At 33.7% G+C, this 24817-nt stretch overlaps 1 protein-coding gene across 3 annotated transcripts in view; it reads left to right on the top strand.

Moving 5' to 3' along the window:
* The window catches only part of Pbp95 (proximal sequence element A Pbp95), a 353207-nt gene that overhangs the window by 20270 nt on the left and 308120 nt on the right, over positions 1 to 24817 (top strand). For all 3 annotated transcript variants that reach the window (XM_090414954.1, XM_090414955.1, XM_090414956.1), the window contains exons 3-4: positions 13669 to 13827; positions 23760 to 23876. In XM_090414954.1, coding sequence (XP_090271080.1) covers positions 13669 to 13827; positions 23760 to 23876 — 276 coding nt within the window. The remainder of the gene's footprint in view (positions 1 to 13668; positions 13828 to 23759; positions 23877 to 24817) is intronic.

Raw genomic sequence — 24817 nt, forward strand, 5'->3', positions numbered from 1 at the left:
TGCTTTTGCAGCTTCAATGTGACTTTTCCATCTCGTCGTGCATAAAGGTTTTAACGTAAAATTTTGGATGTGGTTTAGAAGAACTTCCCATTAATGACTCGATGAAGAAAAGAAATTATAGATTGACTGAATAATGTCAAAAAATAAAACCATATCTACATTGTAGCTTGCTGCATCGCTCAATACCAAGTTCAAGGAATGCATACAACATGGAACAAAAATTGCTCTAGGATTTTTGTTCCTTAAAAGTGCTTGTACCCTGCATTCTTCTCCTTCATATTTGGCCTGTTGTCATATTTTGACCACGGATATTTTGAATATTTAAGTTTTTTTCTTCTAATAATTTTAAAATTACTTCAGCCATACCACTTCCTGTTGTATTATCAATTTTAATGAATTCTAGAAATCTTTCCTCTATTTGTACAATATCTTGGGTTTCTTCATTTTTTTTCTTTTATAGAAACATATCTTACAATTAGGGACATTTGTTCCTGCTACGAAATGTCAGTGGTGCAATCAACAATTATTGAAAAATACTTAGCATTCATTATTTTAGATATCATTTTTTTAAAAATTTCATTACTCAATATATTAATGATTTTGTTTTGTTACATTTCCCTAAATAATGAATGTGAATTTTTTTGTTTTTAATGCATTGTACATGTTTTTGTAATACGCTGTCAAATTTGGTGAATAATTCAGTAAGTTTCAAAAATTTTCTATTATTATTTGTATATACAGTATCTGAACTTCCTCTGAACGCTATGTTTTCTTTTGCAAGAAATTTAATAACTGATATTATGCTTTTAAAACATGCATCCATGTTCTTGTTCTTTTTTGAGTAATTTTAGCTGATCAATTATAGTTTCATTTTTTAAATGCTTTTCCAAATCAATCCATTTTTCAAAATTATTAAAATGTTCTTGAGATTTTTCGTGGCACTGAAGAACTTGGAACATATGTTTCCAATCGTTATTTTCTTCTGAAATTAAGTTCATAGTTCGAATATTAGAAAATAATTTGCAGCAGAAACAAAATACTACATTTTTTGAACTTGGGTAAATTAAGATCTTTTAATGGTTTCTCTGTTACTCGAAATCCTATTATAATGTGATACATGAAAACTTCTATTATGTTCATCGTGCTTCAAAAAAGTCTCTTTTGATTCAGCAGGAGGACCTCGTTTTACTAATATAGCAATTATTGAATTGGACAAGTTTGGCCATAAAGCTGGATCATCAAAAAGCTCGTAATTTAGTGTTGAGGTATTTGTATTTGAAGTCAAAGATAGTGGTTGTTTCTCAAGAGCCTGATTATCATCTAAACACAAATTCGAATTTTCAGACTCATTGTCAGTGGGGGACTCCACAGAACGTCACTTTCACTGACTCTTGTTTCTGATAATTTAAAATATTTCCACAATTGATTTTCTTGCTGAGCTTGAATAACTTCTCGTTCTGCTCGTCTTTTTCTGTATTGACCAGAAAGGGTTTTCGTTTTGTTTTTCTGGTCTGTCATTTTTGTCTGTTTCTGAAATCATAAAAATACTTTCTTTTTTTTCCATAAAGTATGGGCCCAAAACAATGTAAAAAATTTACAATTGAATCGTCATTTGCCAAGTCTCGCCCCTTTATACAATTATTTTTATCTGATTTTACTGCATTAAGAAAATAAATAAATTAGCAAAATAAAATTAAAAATTACCTTGTTTAATATTAACGTAAAACTTCATATAGTAATCAATGGGCACAATTTCAAATATATGCAAGAGTTTTTAAATTAAAAAATAAAAACAACACGGCTATAATTACAAAGAAAATGAAATGAATAATTTATTTAAAAATCATTAGTAAGATAAATCACATATTTAACTACAAACTTACCTTCATAAATACGAGGTAACAAAATTCATTCAGCAAGCTAATAATATAATACACATTAATACAGGGATAGCGAACTGGCACATATGTAAGAAAATTTTGCGAATATGTGAACAATTTATAATAATAATAATAATAATAATAATAAAAAGGCGTTAGCTGAGATCAGCTAACGCCTTTTTATTCCTGTATATAGGGAGTAGGTGAGGCTGTTTTAGCCCTATCTAACTTTTGGAGACTGAGTGGACAGTTCAATCTCCACTAGTACCCAATCAGAGATAGCTGGCCCAAGGCTATCACTAATTAAGCAGCAAGCAGTGAAGAGAGACGGATCAACGTGCCGCCATCTCATGGTCCCTAACCCTAACACAATATATTTAATGTCTGAAATAATGTGGGGTCTGTGGTCGATTTTCTTGAGTTTCCAGGAGAAAAAACCTGTTTGCCCTTGCCAGAGATCGACTAACTTGGAAACCGGTCGAAAAAAAAAGGCTTAGAAAAATTTTCCTCTAGTCGACGACTAGATTCGAAACAAAGTCTTCCTTCGTGCGGTCAAGTGCCGTGATGTGCAAACGCCACATCCACTGAGCTACACAAGCTCCCTTTATAAATACAAGGTAACAAAATTCATTCAGCAAGCTAATAATATAATACACATTAATACAGGGATAGCGAGGAGGAGTTGTATTAATACTCATTAATACAGAGATAGGAGGTTTTTATCATCATCATCATCATCAAATTCCTGCCATGTACCCTCAAGGGGTGTACAGGATATGATAGTACTACATGAAAAAAATTACATCATTACTGGCTTGCTGTCTACAATTTTCCTCCAAATCAGTCTGTTACTTGTCAAGACTCCAACATTATCAGATCTTATATATTTTTATCGTCTAAGGCACTTTGTACCATATCAATCCACCTATATCATGGTCTTCCTCCGGGTCGTTTTGCTGCCAACCTGGCAGAGAACACTTGTTTTGCTAATCTTTCCTCTCCCATTCTGTTTAAGTGACCATACCACCTGAGATTAGCTCTGCTAATGCATTCCTGGATGCTGACAATGTCAAGTTCTTTCCTAATATCCTCATTTTTAATATGATATTGCCATTGATGCCATCTGTTCACACCTATAATCTTTCTCAGGACTCTCATATCTTCAGTCTCTAGTCTTTAGTCAAGTGTTTTACTTCTGACCCAGCTCTCAGATCCATAAGTTAAAACTGGTTTGAGCACTGTCTTGTATACAGCTAATTTAGTGTTCCGACTAATTTCTCTCTTATTCCATATGAATTTATTCAATTGACTTCCCACCATACCAGCTTTGCTGATTCTGTTGTCTATTTCTATATTTAATTTACCATCTTCACTAAAAATTGTGCCTAAGTAGCTGAAATGTTTTACTTGTTCCACAGGTTTCCATTCACAACACAGTTTACATTTTCAATGATTCTGCTTATTTTCATTGTCTTTGTCTTTTTATTGCTGACCTTCATACCATATCTATTACAACAGTTATTCAATTTAGTCAGAGAATCTTGCAGACTTGTAGCGAATTTATTTAGAAGTATAACATCATCTGCATAAAGCAAAGAGCTGACATTAACATCTCCAATTTTGATATCATGTTTAATACTACTTTTCTTCATAATGTGATCCATATAGATAATGAATAACAGAGGGGATAATGTACATCCTTGTCTCACACCAGATTTAACATTAAACCACCTTCCTGTACTTCCTTCAATTCTAACTGCTGACTTACAACTCAAATAAAGACTAAGTATTGCTTGATATAATGGCCCATTGACACCATATAACTGTAGCGTATTGAATAGCTTCTCTCTTGGCACCTTGTCATATGCCTTTTCCAGATTGACAAAACTTAAATACAGATCTTTGTTATATTCCCATGCTTTCTCGACTATTTGTCGTAAAGTGAAGATCTGATCCTGACAGCCTCTATTTGGCCTGAATCCACCTTGTTCTTCACCCAGCTTTTCTTCCACAATTCTTCTCAATCGTTTCTCAAGTATACTTGCATAGATCTTGCTAGGAACACTCAGTAGGGAAATACCTCTAATTCTCATATTCAGTTTTATTTCCCTTTTTATATATGGGCACTATTTGAGCTGTACTCCAATCATCGGGAATTCGTCCCTCTGTCCAGGCTTTCTGCACTATGCAGTGCAGCCACTGTAAGACTTTTATACCACCATACTTCAGCATTTCTGGTTGAATATCATCTACTCCTGCTGCTTTTCCACATTTTAAGCCTTTGATGGCTTTTTCTACTTCAAGTGTGGATATGTATTCCTGACTGCATGCGTGGTCAGTGTTTTTTACACTGTGCTGTCATCACTGCTTGTTACATTTAGCAGTTTTTCAAAGTAATTACTCCATACTTCAAGGATATCTTTTTCTTCCGTTTTCATGTCACCTTTATCATCTCTAACTCCTTTTACAGCACTCTTTCCTCCATTCCTAAGCTTCTTCAACAACCTCCAGAATATTTTGCCACCTTCTTGATATTTATTTTCTATATTCTTGCCAAAGTCCTCCCATGACTTTTATTTAGCTGGTTTTACACCCTGTTTAGCATTCTTGCATTTGACGCTGCATTCTCTAAGAGCACAAGCTGACTATTTGTCAGGAACTTTTGATATGCTTTCTTCTTTTCCTTCACTGCCTCTTTAACTTCCTTTGTCCACCATGGAGTTCTAATTTTTCTATCCTTGCAGACAACTTCACCACATGCAGAATCAATCAGGGTTTTCTTCATGGCTTGCCAATGAATCTCCAAGGTTTGGTTCCTGTTCTCAAACTCTTTCATTTTTTCTTCAATAATCTTTGTGTATTTTAGTCTACAGTTCACATCTGAGAGCTGCTGAACTTTTATTCGCTTTAAAAATTTCTTACATGTCATTCTTTTCAATATGAAATTCAATTTTATCCTGCTCAAGACTAAATAGTGATTGCTTCCAATTTCAAATCCTCTGTACACTCTGGTGTCCTGCACCAGAAAGAAAACATCACTATCAACAATAACATAGTCAGTGAGACTTTTCTTATTTTTTGCCTCTTCTTTCATTGTGAATTTTTGAACATTTTTATGTTGGAACATGGTGTTAGTAATAACCAGTCCATGCCCTGAGCAGAAATCCAACAGGTATTTGCCATTATTATTAGCTTTGCTCTTTTCTCCCAATTTTCCCAAAATATTTTTGTATGTCTCACAATCATTTCCTACTCTGCTGTTTAGATCCCCAACAAGGACCAACCTTTCCTTTTTCATTGTGTCAATTGCTTTTTCTAAAACCTCAAAAAATTCCTTCACTTCTACCTTAGTAGGACCTTCTGTATGACCATAGACACAAATAAGTCTCATTGTCCTGTTCCCCATTCTCATATTTGTGCACATTACTCTACTCGAGACTGACTGCCATTCAAGAAGATAAGCCTCGTATTTTGTGTTGAATACTATGGCTACTCCTTCTTTTCCTTGATTGTCATTGCCTGAATATAACATTTTGTATTTATTGCTCAGAAAGATCTCACCAGTTTTTGTCTTTTTTGTTTCAGTCACCCCTATTATATCGATCTGGTACTTATCTAATTCCTCAGCTAGCTTCATTTTTTTACCATTCAGGCTTCTTATGTTGATAGTACTGATCTTTAACTCTGGTGATGTTGAGTTGGGGTGTGGTTTCAGATTTGTTCCAGTAGCTGACTTTTTGCTGTCCGCCCTGGTTCCCTGGCAAAAACAACGGGGGCCTTGTTTAACTGGGTGAGGCCCTAGCCGGCATGAAATTTTGTCATGTTTTACCATCATTTTTTATTTTTGGTTTACCCAATAATAATACAATTTGGTCTGCTAAATCCCAAATTACCAGTCCATCCTCGTTCGTTCAGTATTCAGGTAGATACCCAACAGGGTGTACCACGAGAAGGTGAGGATTGGAGATTAGGTCAGAAGCCCTGGTCTGTTCTCCGCATTCCTTTAAAGGCTATGTGGAGGTCTCCTCTCAGTTATACAGCTTTGACACTGAAGGAGGGTTTTATAATAATAATAATAATTATTATTATAAGAACCTCCATGGAGTCAAAGATTCATCGTGATAGGAGGTGTTTATAATGTTAATTATTATTATTATTATAAAAACCTCGATGGAGTTGAAGACTAATTGTGGGAGGTCCACTATTATACACATAGTTTATCATACCGCATCTTAAATATATTTATTGTCTCTGCACTCACCACACTCTTGGGCAATGCATTCCAATCACTCACTACTCTCCATGCACAAAAACCTGCTCCTCACTCTCTTGCTCACACCCTCCTTATACAACTTCCAGGGATGACCTCTTGTTCTCTTCCTATCTTCACCCATTCTGTTCAAAACCTCCTTGATATTAATCTGGTAATAACCTCTTAACAGCTTATATGTTTCGATCATATCCCCTCTCCTCCTATCCACCAATTTCTACAAATTGCATTTTATCAATCTGTCTTCATACTCAACATTCCAGAGACCAGAAACCATCTTAGTCAATTGTCTCTGAACTTTTTCCAACGCGTCATCTTTTTGAAAACCAGGTGACCAAATCTGTGCACAGTAATCAATATGTGGCTTGATTAAAGCCTTGTATAAAGGAACCATAACATCCTTACTTCTACAAGTCAGTGTCCTCCACATCATTCCCATTATCCGCTGTGTTGTCATCACAATTTTAGTAACATGTCCCCAGAATTTTAGTTCCTTGTCTACAGTCACTCCCAAATCTCTCATCTCCTCTACCACTTCCAAGATATTTCCACCAATTGTGTACTCTACATCCCATTTCTGCTTCCCAAATTTCAAAACTCAACAGAATTAAGAATAGGTGTCGTATTCATTAATGAGATTAACATTGCATATTGGAACAAATTCTCAAAGATTTTGCCACTGCCTGTGATTCATCCAATTCTATTATTGTATCTTCACCTTGTTGTGATCCTTTTACCAACATTGAACTCTGTACAGATGGGAATAAGTTCTGAGTTTATTGGCCTGTTGGTATCTTCTGGTTTGTCTAATTCATTTATTTTTGATGACACATTGGTCTTCATGCCTTTACTGTTATAACCACGAGGATATCTATTCCGAGGTCTTCCTCTTTTCCCTCTTAATTAATGGTGGCAATTCTGTGCTATGTTTTTTTTGGTTGCACCTCAACAAGTAACACGGCCTGGTTACTTGAGTCATGTTCACTCTGATCCTGAATATCAAAATGTGAAGTATCCCAATGTGCAACCTCTGTAGAGATCTCAACATTCAGACTTTTAGTAGTACTAAGTAACGTAGCAAGTTGGTCCTGCAAGATGATCACTTCACTCTTGTACATAAAATCTATTATCGTTTTTAAATCCATGTATTTTATATCTTTGAGAATAACAACTGGATGTTTACATGAGTTTTCAAGAAATATGCCATAAAAGAAAACTGCAGGCAGACAGCACTATTTTGTGTGCTTTAAGTCTCTTACCTTCACATACTAAAGTCACAAGTACAAAAGTTTCAGTAAAAAGTAATTCATTAAAAGCAATTAATACATTGATCTGGTGATTATTCCTTCTTAAACAGATCTGGTGAGCTTCCATCTTCATAATCTAGTAACAAAATGCAACTAGCACCTAAATTGTTATGTCTTTACCAGCAATACAATTGTAGTAATACACGTCTAAATTAGGTCTAACTCGATGCATATACGAAACTCCAATCAATGAAAAATCAACCACGTTAATGACTTCATTTATCCTAGGTATGTCTTATCATACATATACCATTAATATAATTGAACTTTGACACCAACTAATACGCCAACTGCACGAAATTTTAGATAATTTTAATTATAGATAACATCTTATATGACTATAATACCGTTTTTTTTTAAATTATTTTTATTTTTTCAAAAAGTTTCATATTTATATTATTTATTAATATATAAAATTTTTATATTCAAATATTAAATTACTAAATAAAAATTTCCGATTAATTTTGTTTCTTAAATAAAAATATTCTATTTATAAGAGAATCAAATTTTCACAATGAAATTGGATCTAAATGTTTCTGTCCCAGGGATTATCAAAATAAAAATAATTATTTGGAGCTTATATAATTAGAATAAAATATAATTATCTTTATAAATATGTATATATAAATTTAATATTTTTAAATATATGATATATCCAATTTAATTTTTTTTATTTTTAAATTTTTCTGCCTCCAGTATAATTGTAACATAAACTCTGTAAGTTTTCCGCCCTTTTACTTTTCCGCCTGTGGCACTCGCCCATGCCACCCCTCCCACTCCCACACCTCTTCTTTTAGAATTAAACATACAGACATGTATTTTCCTGTTGTTATGTCTTCTATACTGCTGTTTTAGGCAAACATATACACCTTTAGAACTGAACATTAGTCTATGACCAGCTTGTTCATTACATTACTTCATGACTGCATCAAACAAGATCAAGATAACTGCTGTCTGCATTGTCACCTGATGGAAATGTGATCCACTTCATTTGAGAAACACAAGACCTAGGAAGCTAATACCACACAAAAAGGTGTAGTGAATTGTGCATTACCCTTTTCCAATTGAGTGTAGCAGATATCTGCAGAACAACTTATTGTCAAGTGAATCATCTTGCTATCAAATGTAGTGGCAGTGGCATAATAGTCTGAAGTTATTTCTTCTCATGCCCACTTAGCCTTTGGCTATAGCGCATAGAAAGATTAACATCAACAGATATGCAACACCTCTATAATACTGCATTGCTTTGCACCTTGTGATGGTTATGTGGTGTCAATCCATCTCTCTTTCAGTATGACAGTGTACTGTGTCGTGTTGCAAGTCTGTGGCAAGTGGTTTTGAGGCAAATGATGTAAATAAATTGGTTCATCCTGCTATGTCTTTTGATTAAACTTGAATGTCAGATGCAGGTCAGACCGTATTGTCCAACAGCGATGAGACAAAATCATTGAATTGCAATAATATGCATTAATATTGTTGTGATTGTTGGATGTAGTGATATTACTGTACATACAGAGCAGCTCAAAAGTCACAGAGTGGCTCATAAATTATGGAAATTTCCATAGAAAGAGCCTGTCTTTGTGAGGCCAAAAATGGCAGGCATTTATGAGATGAGGTTTTTCATAGCTAATTTAAAAAAAAAAAAAAATCTGGTGATGTTAAAAACTGATGTAGTTGCTTCACAAAGATGGGCCCTTTCTACAAACATATTTCATTACTTATGGGTGACCTTGTAGTTGTTAATCTGGGATTGCTATAGCCCAGCAACAGAATAAATTGTAAAAGCCTCTCTGTTATTTACAAAATAAAGCAGTTTTCTGAATTTGTAAAGTAGAGACAGCAGATGAATGCTTCGTGGTTTAGAATTGAACTAGAACTTTAAACTAGAAAGGTAAAAATAAAAGAGATTTTTAATTTGGCATCCTCTTACAAATATCGATCATAAAAATGCACAAATGCCACTTGTAGTGGAAGGAATTATACAGAGAATTGTACTACAGTTAAATAGTACAATAGTTATTTTATTGCTGTAGTTTGAGGTTCAGTTGAATACTGGTCAGTTATATAATGAGAGAGCATTACACATTAGTTATTATTGTGTTATGCCATGAATTGTATGAATAATGGACAAAGAGATTGATTGGAGAACAGGAACATTCTTATAAAGATGTTAAAAACTTGACATAAGACTTGGATGCCAGTTTTAAATTGTGATTTAACTTTTAATTGTATACCGTCTTGGCTCTGATCAAAGTCTTATGTCAAGTTTTTACCATCTTTACCTTCAAAATTTTACACAGGTATGAAAATTAACATCCGTGAGCGAATTAACATCAGAAAATGATATAGTTACAGGAATAGAATGTAAAGGGCAATGAATTTTCAGGGAGGATAGAGGGAATAGGACAAGAGGTATTGCTGATGATAGCTGAAGAACTATAATCAACAAAATTAAAGTTAAAGAGAATTTTAGGTCTGTGGAAAGGTGGTTCGTTTGGGGCTGTCTTGTGTGATTTTCTTATATAGTGAAACCTGTGGAGTATTCATAATTAAAAAAAATCACATGTATGCCACAGTAATTAACTTCTTAATATGTAAATATTTCAGCTTAAGTGTCATAAGACATCATCATTACAGTTATTAAACAACAATAGGAATTACATTCAAAAAAACATTCGTGCGCATGCTTACATTGGAATTCCTCTGTATATAGTAGTGTGTTTAAGGATTAAAAACTATTGGGCTGTAATTAAATTCAATTAAAATATAACTGATGAATTTATTTTATACAATTGAGAATAACAATTTCCCAGACTGAATAGTGTCACAGTCATTCTGGTTAAGATTGGGCCTATAATGTAAGGCTTCAGCGCTTTCTTTATATAAACACTAATGTTTGTATATTGATCTATCTAGTAGCTTGGTGTTTTGCAATTGGATCCTGTAGTTAGAATTTTCAACTCCATGTTGTGTGAGGAACGAAACTTATGTGCTCTGGATATTAAAGATTTTATGATGCCGTATTTTTGAGATGGATGGTGAGCTGATGTATTGTGGATATAATGACCTGATAAAGTTGGTTTTCAGTAGACAGAAGTGGAAAAATGGAAATGCAGCCATCTCAGTTATGTTCGTTGCACATGTTGATTGGATTTTAACGGTATAGATGCTTTTTGTTACAGTAAGTTACAGTAAGTTTGTAAGTTTTGTTACAGTAGCGAGACAACCGCAATCTGGTGTAACAGTGGGACTAGTATGAGTAATTGTAGCGTGCAACACAAAGACTGAAGTCCTAATTAGGCGCATTTCTAAGTTTAAAAAAAAAAAAAAGAAGATATTAATTTAGTCTTAGGATGACTGTCTCCCAAATCTTTTGTAGATTTATACAGCCATACTTGTTGACGTTTGGAGTATGTTTCAAGGCTTTTACAAGTCAGAGAGGTTGTTTCCTGGAATCAACAGAAGGCTTGAAACATACTCCAAACCTCAACAAGTATGGCTGTATAAATCTACCAAAGATTTGGGAGACAGTCATCCTAAGACTAAATTAATATCTTTTTTTTTTTATTTTTTTTTTAAACTTAGATGGCATCTAATTAGGACTATAGTCTTTGTGTTGCACATTGCAATTACTCCTACTAGTGCCACTGTTACACCGGATTACTGTTGTCTCACTACTCTAACAAACTTTGTTTGATGCTCTGAAGATCTTAACTGCAAAATATTAGCAGTTAAGTTAATAAATAGTTATTTTCTTATCAATCTGTGTTCGCATTTATACCGTTAAAATCCAATCAACGTAAAGTTATATTTGAGTAAATACAGTATAAACATGAACGTTTATATAAAGAAAGTGCTGAAGCCTTATGTTATAGACCCATCTTAACTGGAATGACTGTCTCACTATTCCAGAAGTCTGGGAAATTGTTATCCTCAACTGTATAAAATAAATTTATCAGTTATATTTTAATTTAATTAAATTACAGCCCAATAGTTTTTAATCCTTAAACATGCTACTGTATACATAGAGGGATCCAATGTAAGCATGTGCACTGTGTTTTTTGCATGTAATTCCTATTGTTGTTTAATAACTGTACTGATGATATCTTATGATACTTGAGGCGAAATATTTACATATTAAAAAGTTAATTATTGTGACATACATGTGATTTTTTAGTTAGTAGTCTTGTGTTAGAGGCTAATAGGACAAAGTATATTGTTGGTTGCTGCTATAGACCACAGAGGGGGGGGGGGATCCACAGGACGATGTAGATGTCATGCATCAGCAGATGAGCACAATGAGTGCAAGCCAAGCAATTATTACGGGAGACTTTTCAACAACGGTGGACATAGACTGGAGGGAGCAAAGGACACATAGCAAGATGGAAGTGGAATTTATACATTTGCTAAGGAATAATTACCTGAAACAACATGTTATAGAGGAGATCAGGGGTTTGAGAGTGTCAGATCTGATAATAGTTTCAGAAGATATATATCCATAACCATGGTAGATATTCTACCTTCCAATTGGGGAAAGTGAGCATGCAGTGTTGCTCTGGGCAGTTGCTGAACACGTGGAATTCTCTGTCAAGAAAGGGTTTATGTTGAAACTATATAGTTGGTAATTATGACAGACTTAGGAAGCATCCTAGAGCAGTGCAATGGCTTAAGAAGCTACAAGAAAAGAATGTCAGTAGTGATCAATGGTCATGGGTAGTGGTTAGGGATTGTTTGAGAAAAGCAGTATCAGACTGCATACCCAAGGTCAGGAGGATAAACTAATTCGGGATTAAGGTCCCAACCAACCAGACCCCCTGTGAAACATGATTAGTGACTTTCCCCTTTACAGACACTACCTCCCACATTCATATACTACTTACTGATATGTCAGACAATCCGTAACCTGACTCACTAATTTGTTATGTGACTATCTGTCCAAAGTTTTTGCATCTTTATTCATAGATTTAACACTGATTAATGAAAGATACTTTTCTTCTATGCTATAATTAATCATATTTAATATATAGGATCTATATAAAAATTTGGAGTAATTTCATTTTTATCATTTTAATGGTAGAATCATGCAAAACAAAATTATGTTGGCAGTATATGATTATTGTATCCGCACGGTTAGCCGAGTGGTTACACACTCCACAACCATATGCCTGGGAAAGGAGTGTCCTGCGTTCGATTCTCGTCGCTGACGTGAGGAGCTAAGGATCTTTCTCAGACATAGCCAAGTTAGCCGGTCTTGGGCGTGGACTGTAGGGTTTTTTCTCCCCAGTTTATCTGGGATTTTTCCTCCTGCAAAGCAGGCAAATCGGTCTTAAGAACACAACGCTTCACAGACAATTACATGGTTGAGCATGGGGATAATGACCCCACCTCGTAGTGAGTTATGAAACCCAAAATTGGGAGGCCAAGGCCCTACATGGGGTGGTGCCAAAAAGAAGAAGATATGATTATTGTGATCTTAATTGGTGTCACTATACAAGAATGCTATATACAAAATGCTCCAATTTTTGTTCATCATCCTTTCCTTGTGAGTAAAGTTGTTCAGTAGAATTAGCAGATTTCTACAGAATTACCAAAAGTTTAAACATAGAAATATTAAGTCCATCCTTGGTACTAATTTGCTATTCATTTTATTGGTTTTCAGCCTTCTGTTGGTGGAATTTTCATAGTAAAAACCTTTGATCTGTAATCTTTTTTTCCCCTTTCATTATTTTTTTATGTTATATTTAAAGCGTAATATATTTTTTAAAAGAAGTGTAACTTTGAGAGAGAGAAGAAAATAATCTTTATGTTCTTACTCCCCCCCCCCTTTTTTTTTCTTTTTTTACCATTTAGTACATTTTATGTTCATACATTTTTTTAAAGTTTCTTAATTATTTGTATCTTTATCTTTTTATTTTGTTTTGGCAGGATTATATGAAATAGTGAGACCAAATTGCACTTCTTATCCATGTTATTGAACAGGTGTTACAGAATCGTATCCAGATTTAGCTGGACATCTATAGATGTTATGGTCGGTTGGGGGGGGGGGTAATGTAATAAAACACAAAAAGAGAGAGAAAGAATTTATATTTTTTAGAAAGAAATATTTCATGATTTATAGTAAGTAATGACCATACTTATGGTGTGCAGAATGTATTTCTGTAATTAGTTTATTTTAGATTTCATTTTAATTGTATATTTTTATTTTTTATAGTCAGGAAGTGATACAGAAATTGGTGACAGTGATGTGGATCTTCACGGGATGGAAGAAAACTTGGACAGTTGTCTCATTGTTAACCAAGCATATCAGGTTCTGATATCTGAAATTATAGCACAGTTTAGTCTTTTACTGGAAAGTAATCGAGAAAAACAGGTAATTTATTATATCTACATAGTGATCCTGTTAGTGATATTATTATCATCCTAAGACTCCATGGAGTCACAGACTTATCTAGGAGGTCCCTTTTGTCATACACACAGCTCATCATATCGTGCCTTAAACACATTCAAATTTTCTGCAGACTCCACATTCTCAGGCGATGCATTCCAATCATTCACAACTCTCCATGCAGAAAACCTGCTTCTCACTCTCTTACTCACATCCTCCTTATACAGCTTCCTGGGATGACTTCTTGTTCTCCCTGATTTCCCACCATTTTATGAAAAACCTCTTCAACATTGATCCTATAACAACCCCTTACCAACTTCTCCATTTCTATCATGTCACCCCTCTTCCTCCTATCCACTAGACTCTGCAAATTGCATTGTCTCAACCTTTCATATTCAATATTCCAGAGATCAGAAACTATTTTGGTCAATTTGCCTCTGAACCTCTCCTACATATCTTCATCCATTTGAAAACCAATTGACCAAATCTGTGCACAGTTGTCCATATATTTTTGCTGGCTACATATCAAAAGAACTCCCTGGAATTTTTTTAAAATTTATTTTTTTATTTTTATTATTTTTTTTTGTTTGCTTCATTAGCTAACTGCTGCTCATACTGAACTTTTGCTACCCTTACCAACCAAGTCACCCTCCTTGCCTGTTTTTTGTATTCTTCATGGAATAAATTATTACCACTCATCTAATGTTGCCTCCATAATGCCTTCTTTCTCTGTATTGAATGCTTAATCTTTTCATTGATCTATTTCACACCTACCTTAATTAATCTCCTGACTCTTGGAATACATTTAGACATTGCTTCTTCTAGATAGTTCTTGAATAGCACCCAAGCAATATCGATCTCTTTTCCACTGAACTCCTCATTTCATGCTACATCTCCAAGCTGTCTCCTGAGCTCTTCATAATCACCAGCCTTGTATAAATGATACCTCATTTATAGTATTCTTTGATGAGATGATCAAATCCAAGACCCTTAATCCTCGTGTTCCCTCTGTTACATACCACCTAAAGTAGTTTTCCTTCAAAAACTCAAGAAACTCATTTTCTTTACTTTCGGTTGCCATCTCGTCATCTCAGTCTATATTACCGTAATTAAAATCACCCATAATGATCACCCTTTTCCCATTTGCTTGGTTAATTTGCTTATACATTTCCTGGTCACTACCCTACACATTACCAGTTACAAAGAATGAAATACTTTGTTGAACATTCAACAAAGTATTTCATTCTTTTCACCTCTATCTCACACCATACTGCCTCAAAACCATTGCCACTGTTTTCTCCCTTGCATTTCTACCTTATATGGACATAAACTCTTTTTCTATCATGAATAGCACTTCACCTCCATTTTTAACTTTTCCATCTTCATGAAATGCATTATATTCTTCCATCTCTATTCTGTCAGAATGTCATCCTCATCCAACCATGTCTCACTTATTCCAACAATTTTTAGGTGAACAAACTCAATAAATGCACCTGTTTCAACTTTGTTTCTGATACTTCTAGCATTTATATACAAACATAACAGCTCATTCCCTGATCTCTATGATTAGTTCACTGATACCACTTATTAGATGTGATTTTGCCATACTTTTCTCAAGTCATTTGTTTTTCTCCTTACTTGTGAGAACCTTCTTCAAATCCAGCTGTTTTCCTTTGATCCTAGGTCATTCCCCTTTTTCTTTTTTTTTTTTTCAACACACATTCCCATCCTCTTAGAGCATCACCCTTTCTCATGTTGTGTTCCCCTGTCCACCCTCAAGTTTCCTCATTTCCCTTTTTGTCTTGCACACTTGTTCTTTCATTCTGTACACTAATGGTACCCACTTCTTCATTCATAAGCACCACTTCACTCTCTCCTTCATTACTCTCCCTCTCTTTCACATTACTTATCACTACACTCATTACTCTCCCTTCCAGGAGCAGTCTCTCCTAATGATTCACATTCAAACCGTTCAAATGCAGTCCATCACTCTTATACAGTTTAATTCTTCCTTCAAACTCATTCCACGCATTAACCTTCCTACCGGCTGAGGTGGATGAAATATCCAGACCACCATAGCATTCTGCATGGATCAAAACTTCATCGGCATTCTACCTTTTATCATGCCATTACCTCCCTCCACTGTTAATCCCTTTACGGCTATTTTAGAGCCATTAGTGAATTAACTGTTAGTGCGTGACTTTTGTGTCACCTGTCTTTACGCACACTGTTTTACTTGGAATTTCCTTTACTGTCCTAAGATTTTTGTCCTCTAAAATGATTTATCGTGTTTCTTCCCAAAAAATTGAAACGAATTTCGCATGAGCGAAAATAATCAATCCTAAATGAATCTATTTAGTAATAGTAAATTTGCTGTATTTTATTCTTCAAATAAGTGCAATGGGACAGTTGCACTAGTTGTTCTTGCACTTTACTCACAATATAGAAACAGTTTTTTTCACGAATTTTCAAATGTTTGCATTGAACATATGTCACATTTATTATTTTTAAATAATATTTATTGAAATAAATGTTTTGCTTTTCCTAGCAAAATACCGTTATATGGATCATCACATTTCAGTTTTAGAAACGTTTTTTTTTTTTTTTGTTTGTTTGTTTGTTTTATGAACAACAAATGATGTTGCATAACTCAGTTTCCAATCGTGAGTCTTTTTAGTATCAAAAATTTATATCCAATGGTATTTTAGCAGGGATTCTTCGCTTTTTTTTTTTTTTTTTTTTTGTAGGATGCACATTATGGTAATATCCAGTGCATAACCACCATAGATATGTTGAAAATATAATATGAAGGATATCATATACAGAATGATTCAAAATGTATGCTCATTTTGAAGATTTTCTAATGCCTATGCCCCCCCCTTATCCTCTCCTGGAATTCAACTACATAACCACTCTAAATTTTTACAGGTTTGAAAATGTTTCCAGATAGTATTCAAAATCTGTTACTTCATTTTATCATTTTGACAAAAGAAATAAGGCAATAATATTGTTGTACCCTGAAGCTTCTAATTTTGTACTATTTCTTTGCAATCTAAAATCAGCTGTTCTACTGTGTGTTGAAATGATTTGAAATTTTAGAAATACTATGCTATATTTTCGCCATTCAGAATTTATGTACCACACGAAAGAAAGTTCGGTAGTATTATTTTTTGTTTATTTTTCTTAAAATAATCTAAATATTTTTACTTCTACTTCTGCTGCTGGTTGCTATTTCTGAAGTAATTTACGCCTTAGAAATACTTGATAGTAATCCTCTTAACTGGAGGAAAAGAGAGAACATTTAGCCAGAAGGGACACTAAAGTGCCTCAAGCTGTAGTGTGAGATACATCAAGAATGTTGTGTTTTGTTTTTAATTGTTGATTAGTAGATATCCTAACATTGAAAAAAAATACAGACATTTCTTTTACAGGCTGATACAGTATTTATGCTAAAATAAGTTCTTAATTTCTAATAATCAGTTTCATTTTTAATATCGAAAAATTATAAATTTTTTCATACAATTATCTTGAAAAAGAGGATTTTAATTATTTTAAAAGAAAAGGAGCATATGCATAATCTTATTATTATTTTTTTTTTGGGGGGGGGGGAGGTTATAGACTTATTCATTCTGCAGTTATTTCAGAGAATCTATTTTATAAATCGTTTGCAAGACAACTGTTACAAACGTAAATCACTTGGGGAAACATGTCCATATGTCCATTCATTTTAGCGTAAATAGTAGCAAAGGTTTAGAGACTTCAACAATGCCACGTATCTAAACTAGAAGAAAATGTCGTTATATCTGCTGAATAGTTCTGTAAGAAATATAAGAGTTCTAACATCAGCATGTTAGAACTCTTACATAAATAATTTTTTCTGACATGATTTCTCTATTAGTTATAATGTAATTAATCTACAGATTTTTGCCCTCTTGTATTCCACCATCTTATGAACAGTGATTTCTTCTTTGTACTACAAGAAAAAAAAATCAGATAACACAAGAAAAATATGGAGTATTTTCTTTTTCAGTGGGTAAATTTACAATGTTCTTTCTTTGTGTTTTGAAAAGCAAGTACGAATAATTTTTTTTCTTACTATTTTTGCCATTATAACATCTGATACAATTATAAGAGTGACATTTTACCTTTTTTCTTCCACACGAGAAAAAGAAATATGACAATAATATTGTTGATTCATCGAACTTCTGTAGCGGAAATTTTTAATACAAAACTTTGTAATTTAAATATATATATATATATATATATATATATTATAAAATTGGAGAAAATCTGCACTAGCAGAAAATATATACATATCAATTTAAATCACAACCGTTAATTTCATTTTGTAATGACCAATTATACTAAGAAGGTGAAAGTGCAAAGAATAGTAGATTACAATATAAAGAAAAAAAAAATTAGTGATATGATTAAAGAATTTCATGTTATTCTCTATAAAGCAAAGTTGCTTAAGCACGTCCTTCAGGAAATCTGTGAAGTATTCTTTGAAACATGATTTTGAACAAAAATATAACATAATCTCGAACGTCGGCAGCCATTTTTTTAAAATAATATTTCAAATAATTATCATGAATTAATTTCTTCAAGAACAAAGAAAATGTTTTGTGGAGTAAGCAATTAGAAAAAATTAGCAAAAAAAAATTAAAAATGAAATTGATTCTCTAAGGTAAGGCAGTATTTAAGTGAAGAAACTATGTTTCTTCACTTTAACTTTATTTTGTCCAGGCATTAAAATTGCTTTCTACAATAAAAAGAGAAAATAAAAACAATTTCTATATTTTAGTTTATCCAATATAACTAAGATTCAGTTACCCAGCATAGAATGAGGAACTGCATTTCTTGTTATGGGCAAGACGCAGCTATGAGTGTGTGAGATAATCTGATTAAGTGTTCTCTTCAGCGTGAGGGATTATCACACCTTCTAATGGACATGCCGGCCTAATTGCACTTCTTATCCATGTTCCTTCAACAGATAGTATCATCGTATCCAGATTTAGCTGAACGTCTATAGACGTCCTGGCCGGTTGGAGGGTTAACAAACTGCACTCCTTCAAGCAATTCTGCTAACATATTCATAATTCCTGCTCTCACCTGATTTCATCACTGCTATACCTGGGCAACACGCTGACTACCTTTTCTATCACACTATTATCTTTTATACTTTCAACAACTTCCTGATATCTAATCTTACATTCTCCTTCTTCCCAGTCAAGTCATTTATCACTACTATTATCAACTTTTTTGCTCACTTAGTCCTCATATCCAATGCGTTTTACCTCACGGAAAACAAACTGTGCATCTTTTTTGTTTACCATATCTCTAGTAATCAAATCGCCATATAACGCCACTTGCAGGTCTTTCATTACCATTTTTATACCAACATCATTTGTTTTCGTCTTCTTCACTCTTCCATACATATCTACAATTCTTTTCAATTTCGCTCCACATCTGCCTCATCTTCACCAACTCAGCTTTCAAATTTTGTATCTTTTTTTTTTTTTTTTTGCTACCATTCACTTGATATTTTATTGCCAGTCACCCACATGTTTGCTGTCAATCCTGCTTGCTATCTTACCATTAACTGCATTATTTTTTAACATCATCATTGCCCACTTTATCATTAATTTCACTTTGTTTTTTAATGTTGTATAAGTTATCTCCGGCTTTATCATCACTCAAACTGTGTTTTCTGCACTATCATTTCCACACACACTCCCTGAACATTTGCACAATCTTCAATTGCCGCGTCAGTTATGCTACCATGTTCCCTACTCATTTTAAGTAAGCATCATGATCCATCAGAATATTGCATTTCCTTGTATACCCACACTCTTTCTTTTCTCTTATTCAGTGTCTCTGCATAAACATCCGTGGCATTTTTCCACACACATATATTACATTTATGGTGCCATACCATTTTTGAGAAATCCACATCGTCTACTTTATCTGTCGTTTGCACCTACATACATAATTTGCCTTTCACTGCCAAGTTGTATCAGTGTGTTAAATTTAAAATTTTGTAAAGAAACTTAAACAAACAAGCCCACACACTGCAAGCACACAACTTCGACTGCAAATCTCACATATAAACATACACTTATTTATAATTAATTAGTCAAAAAACTTATCTGAAGCAGGAGCCTTCTTTACACAAACCTTCCAGTGAAATGCTACCTGTCATCAATTATTGTAGTTCATTATAATTTCTGGATATGTATTCTCAAGGGATGTATTGGATCCTGTGATAACACTACACAATTTTTCTTCCAAATTATTCTGTTATATGTAAGGTCTTCATTATTGTCAAATCTTACATTTTAATCTGCCAAAGCTCTACTAAACGCATCAGTTCACTAGATACTGAACACCAGTTATGCTTACATTTCTATTTCTGTTTAAGTGACCATACCATTCCACTTTAGATTATCTCTGTTCATACATTCTTTAACATTTATGCATGAATGTTAATGATATTAAGATTCTTCCATTGATGTTATCAGTTTTCCTTCACTCTCTTAATTTTTTTCAGAACTCATATCTATGGTTTCTGATCTTCAATCAATTGTTTCAATTCTAATCCAACTTTTGGATCATATTGTATACTCCTCCTTTTAATGATATTTGGTTATGATTTTAATGATTATGGTTAATTGTCTCTCAGATTCCTAATTTTTGACCTCTTTTTTTTCCTGGTCTTTCTACCTCTCTTTCACTCTCTCTCTCTCTCTCTCTCTCTCACACACTTTTCCCTCCTGAGTTAAGAAAAAAAAAAAAAGTGATTTTAATTTGGCCAGGTAACCAGCCAAAAAAAAAAAAAAGTTCTAACCTTACCTTTTCTCAATATTGGGAAAAGGTAAAACTTTGATTCTTATTGTTCAGCTGTTCACACATAGGAAAATAATTTAGAATATTTTCTTTTAAATGATTTTGAAACAAAACTAACTTACATCTAAAACTTGTGCATCATACATGTGTGTTATTAACTGATCTTTCCCCTAAAATTTGACATTTAAATCATTCAAATGTTCTGTAATATCAACTAAAAATGCCAGATCTTGTACCCATGTCTGATCATTAAGAAATGCAACATCATGATTTTTCATTTCTAGGAACAAATTGATCTCCTCTAAAAGTAAAAAAAAGCTTTTTAGAACCTTATGACAAGATAACCAATGAATCTCTGTGTAATAAGGTAGCCCTTCAAATTCACTCTCCAAGTCTTCTTAGAAATTGTGCAAACTGGTGGTGATTGAGGCCTCTGGATCGGATGAAGTTCACGGTATTTGTCACAGGCTTAAGTACTCTGCTCATTTCCAACATTTTGGAGCACAGGACCTGCTGATGAATAATGCAGTGGAAAGATTGCAGTTTTGGAATGTCTGGATACATTTTCTTTAACTTTGCTGCAAGTCTTGACACAAAAACTTTATTTTTGCCTGTCATTGCTGGAGCACCATCGGTTGTCACTGCTACGAGCCTGTTCAGAGGAAGTTGATATTTTTCAAAAATGCCCCACACAGCATCAAAAATGTCTTCTCCTGTAGTGGTTCCATGGATGGGAATCATTTCCAAGAACTCTTCAGTAATATTCATATTGTCGTTTCAAGCCCAAAGAAACAAAGCGATTTGAGCCACGTCGTGAGTATCGAAACTTTCGTCAAGTGCAATTGAAAAGCACTGTACGTTTGCGGATATTTCTTGCAACTGGTCACACAGATTATCTGCCATTTTGGTTATTCTTTCGATCACAATATTTTTGGACAAAGAAATATCATGAAATACTTGCACATTTTTGGAACATATGTTTTCAGCTGCTTTTATCATACATTCCTTAACCAAGGAACCGTCACAAAAAGGTTTGGAATGTTTCGCCAATAAATAGCTGATTTCATAACTGGCTCTCACTGCTGATTCATTATCTTTCATAATTTTTGAAAATACTTGTTGTTGACTTTGAAGTGAATTCTTCATACTTCTTAATTTTTCTTCTCTGAGTTTACGCTCAAAGCGTGAATATTGTTCTTTGTGAATTTTATCGTAGTGCCTTTTTATATTATATTCTTTGGTGACCATAATTGTTTCGTTACAAATAATGCACACAATTTTGTCCTTTGTTTCAGTGCAGAAGTAATTTAATTCCCATTTTTTTTTGAAATTTTCTCCTCTCATCAGCAATTTTTCTTTTTCTTGTTGGCTTGGAAAGCGACATTGCCTTGGTGAATAAATATAGTATTAATATTATTAACAATTTTTATAAAAATGTTTGAATAAAACTGTACAAAACTGTAGACCAGTGCACGATACTATTGCAAATAAAAATAAAAAATAATAATAAAAGGGATTCTCTCACTGCTAGAGTGTCGTTGAATCGTGTTCGGTGCACTGACTTCAAAGATCACTGATTGACTGTAGCAGGCAATTATAAACTCATAGCTGAATTCCCATGAGTGTGTATGCTGCGTGTCACGTGAACAGCTGGTAGCCAATAGAATTAAACTTTTTCAGTACGCTATCAGCAGCGTGCTGTAAATTAACAATGAAAGCATGAATATAGTTTACGACTGATTAGGATCGGATCTAACATTGAAATTGCGATATAAATTTTTATTACTGCAATTATATTATAGCAGGTCGTTGCATCCATATTGTAACTATAAATGTCGTATGAAAACGAATAAATCTATACCGTATTTACTCGAATATAACTCGCACTTTTTTTTTCCCCCCAAAATTAAAGCTAAAAAATCATGGGGCGAGATATATGTGGGGATTTTTAGAAACTAAAGTTTTCAGAAAAAAAACTGAAAATGGGGATGACTTACCAAGAATCTCCTCTTCATTATAGCTACTTCCGACCTCCAGAGTGGTTTCCTTGTGTGCATTGTCAAAGTCATCTATCCAAATAGCATCATCTTCTTTCTCATTATTCCAAGTAAAAATTACAAGTAATTTACAAGATTTTAGATACGTAATGAACACGAATAATGAACCCTTCACGAATGTCTGGGAAGTGAAAGCAGAACATGAAATAGGCAGCAAAAATAGGCAGAAATAGGCCAATAGAGATAGAACAGGTATGATTGGTGCGGTATTAACAAAAGATCGCGTTACCAAAACACGAAGTCAAGCCGACATTTTTGAGCTGAAACACTTATTCTCTTCAACCAAATTCCATAATATCTGAAACTATCTTAACAACATTCACTCTATATGTCTTAGATTTAACACGGTTACGAATTTTATTGCAGCTTTGTATTTGAGTTAGTGGGGCACTCACACACACATCTAACTAAAAACAATAGATTTTTGTTAGATACTGTGTTTGCTGGTGCAACATATGGTTTTGCTTAAGTCTAAACAGCATGGTTAATGTTGGATGGGACATTGATTCATTTAGTGCCGTTTTTATACAGTTATCTCTAATTGCAGTTGGGGAAGGCATGTTGTTTACCGCAGGGAGCGAGTTATTGTTCTGACGTGAAAGTGGTTAAACTTTATTTTCGTGTGCGATGTACAGTACATGTAAAACTTTTTAATTTTTTTTTTCATAAAATAAAATCGGGGTACAGGGGTGCGAGTCATATGTGAGGGTGAGTTATATTTGAGTAAATACGGTATTTCTGTTTTATTATAAAAAGCAATCATCCTTTTTTTAAAATCTTTTCTTGAGGTGCCAGGGGCCGCACATGACCACCGCCAGTTTGACACCCCTGATCTACAGCATTAATATCAGTCTAAATTGGCTACTAGCCATACAAACCTTAGGGAGGCCATACACATTAGGTGATTTGAAATTTCTCTTGTTGAATATTTTATAAAATTTTAGTGAAGTTAGAAATTTAGAGGCATGTTTTCCTAATGTGTTTTCTTAACAAATATTTTTATATTTTTTGCAGAAAAGAATTCAAGAAGAAATGGAAGAAGCACTTAAGAAAGGTGCAAGAAAAATCAGAGTTCGTTCTGTTGCTGTTACAATGTTTGCATCACCTTACTTTCATGATGTATCAGGATTTGTAAGTAATGATTGATAATGATCTGATGATAAAAGTCATATGCATCAATTTTTATTTGTGAACTAGAATCATTTCATTGTACTATTTAGTCTTTTATGGCTAATATGAAAATTAATAACATATATAGTATAAGATGACTAATATAAGAATTAATACTATCAAAAATAAATTGCCTTTTAAAAGCAAGAAAGAAAAAGCTAAGCCTCTATTTTTGACAGTGGAGCAGCCCCTTTGTAACAACTAGGCTAAAAAATTAAAAATTAAATGAGGTTGTAATTAAAGGATATTTACAATGCCCCTGTTAAAAAAATTTCATGGTACCTGAATACCTGTGTAATATTTGGATTAAGCAACAGCTAGAAAAAAAGAAAACACTGCTGTGGAGGGAATATAAAGAAAAAGGTGATACCTTGTACTGCTCATACCCATGAGCAGCACAAAGTGCAATCAAGAAGGGTGACTAGTATAATAAGAAAGGCCAAATCAGATTACGAGAGAAAATTAGCTAATCAGTCCAAAGTAAATCCAAAAGAGTTTTTTCGTTATGTAGCAAGTAAGAGGGAAAATAACTATGGTAGGATGACTTTAATCACTGCTGATGTTAGGATAGTGAAAGAGACAAAAGAAATAGTTGAGTTATCATTTTGCAAAGGTGTATCATCCAAATTGAGATTTTGCAGTTGATGATTTAATAGACACATATCAGAATTGAGGTGGACAAACAGGAGGTGTTTAACATATTGAAAAATATCAGGTGTGAATACAACATTGGGACTGGATATCATATTCAGCCTATGTATTGCATGAATGTACAAGAGAATTGGTATTGCCACTAATGAAGTTGTTCAATCTAAGTCTTAGCTCTGGCAAGCTTCTAAGGCAGTGGGTAGATATGGATTTGATACTCTATAGTAGGCAGCCCAGTTTTGTAAAGGGTAGGT

The sequence above is a fragment of the Typopeltis vanoorti genome, chromosome 26 (genome assembly GCF_054136105.1).
Source record: "Typopeltis vanoorti isolate ZY-2024b chromosome 26, IOZ_Tvanoo_1.0, whole genome shotgun sequence".
NCBI classification, from domain to species: domain Eukaryota; kingdom Metazoa; phylum Arthropoda; class Arachnida; order Uropygi; family Thelyphonidae; genus Typopeltis; species Typopeltis vanoorti.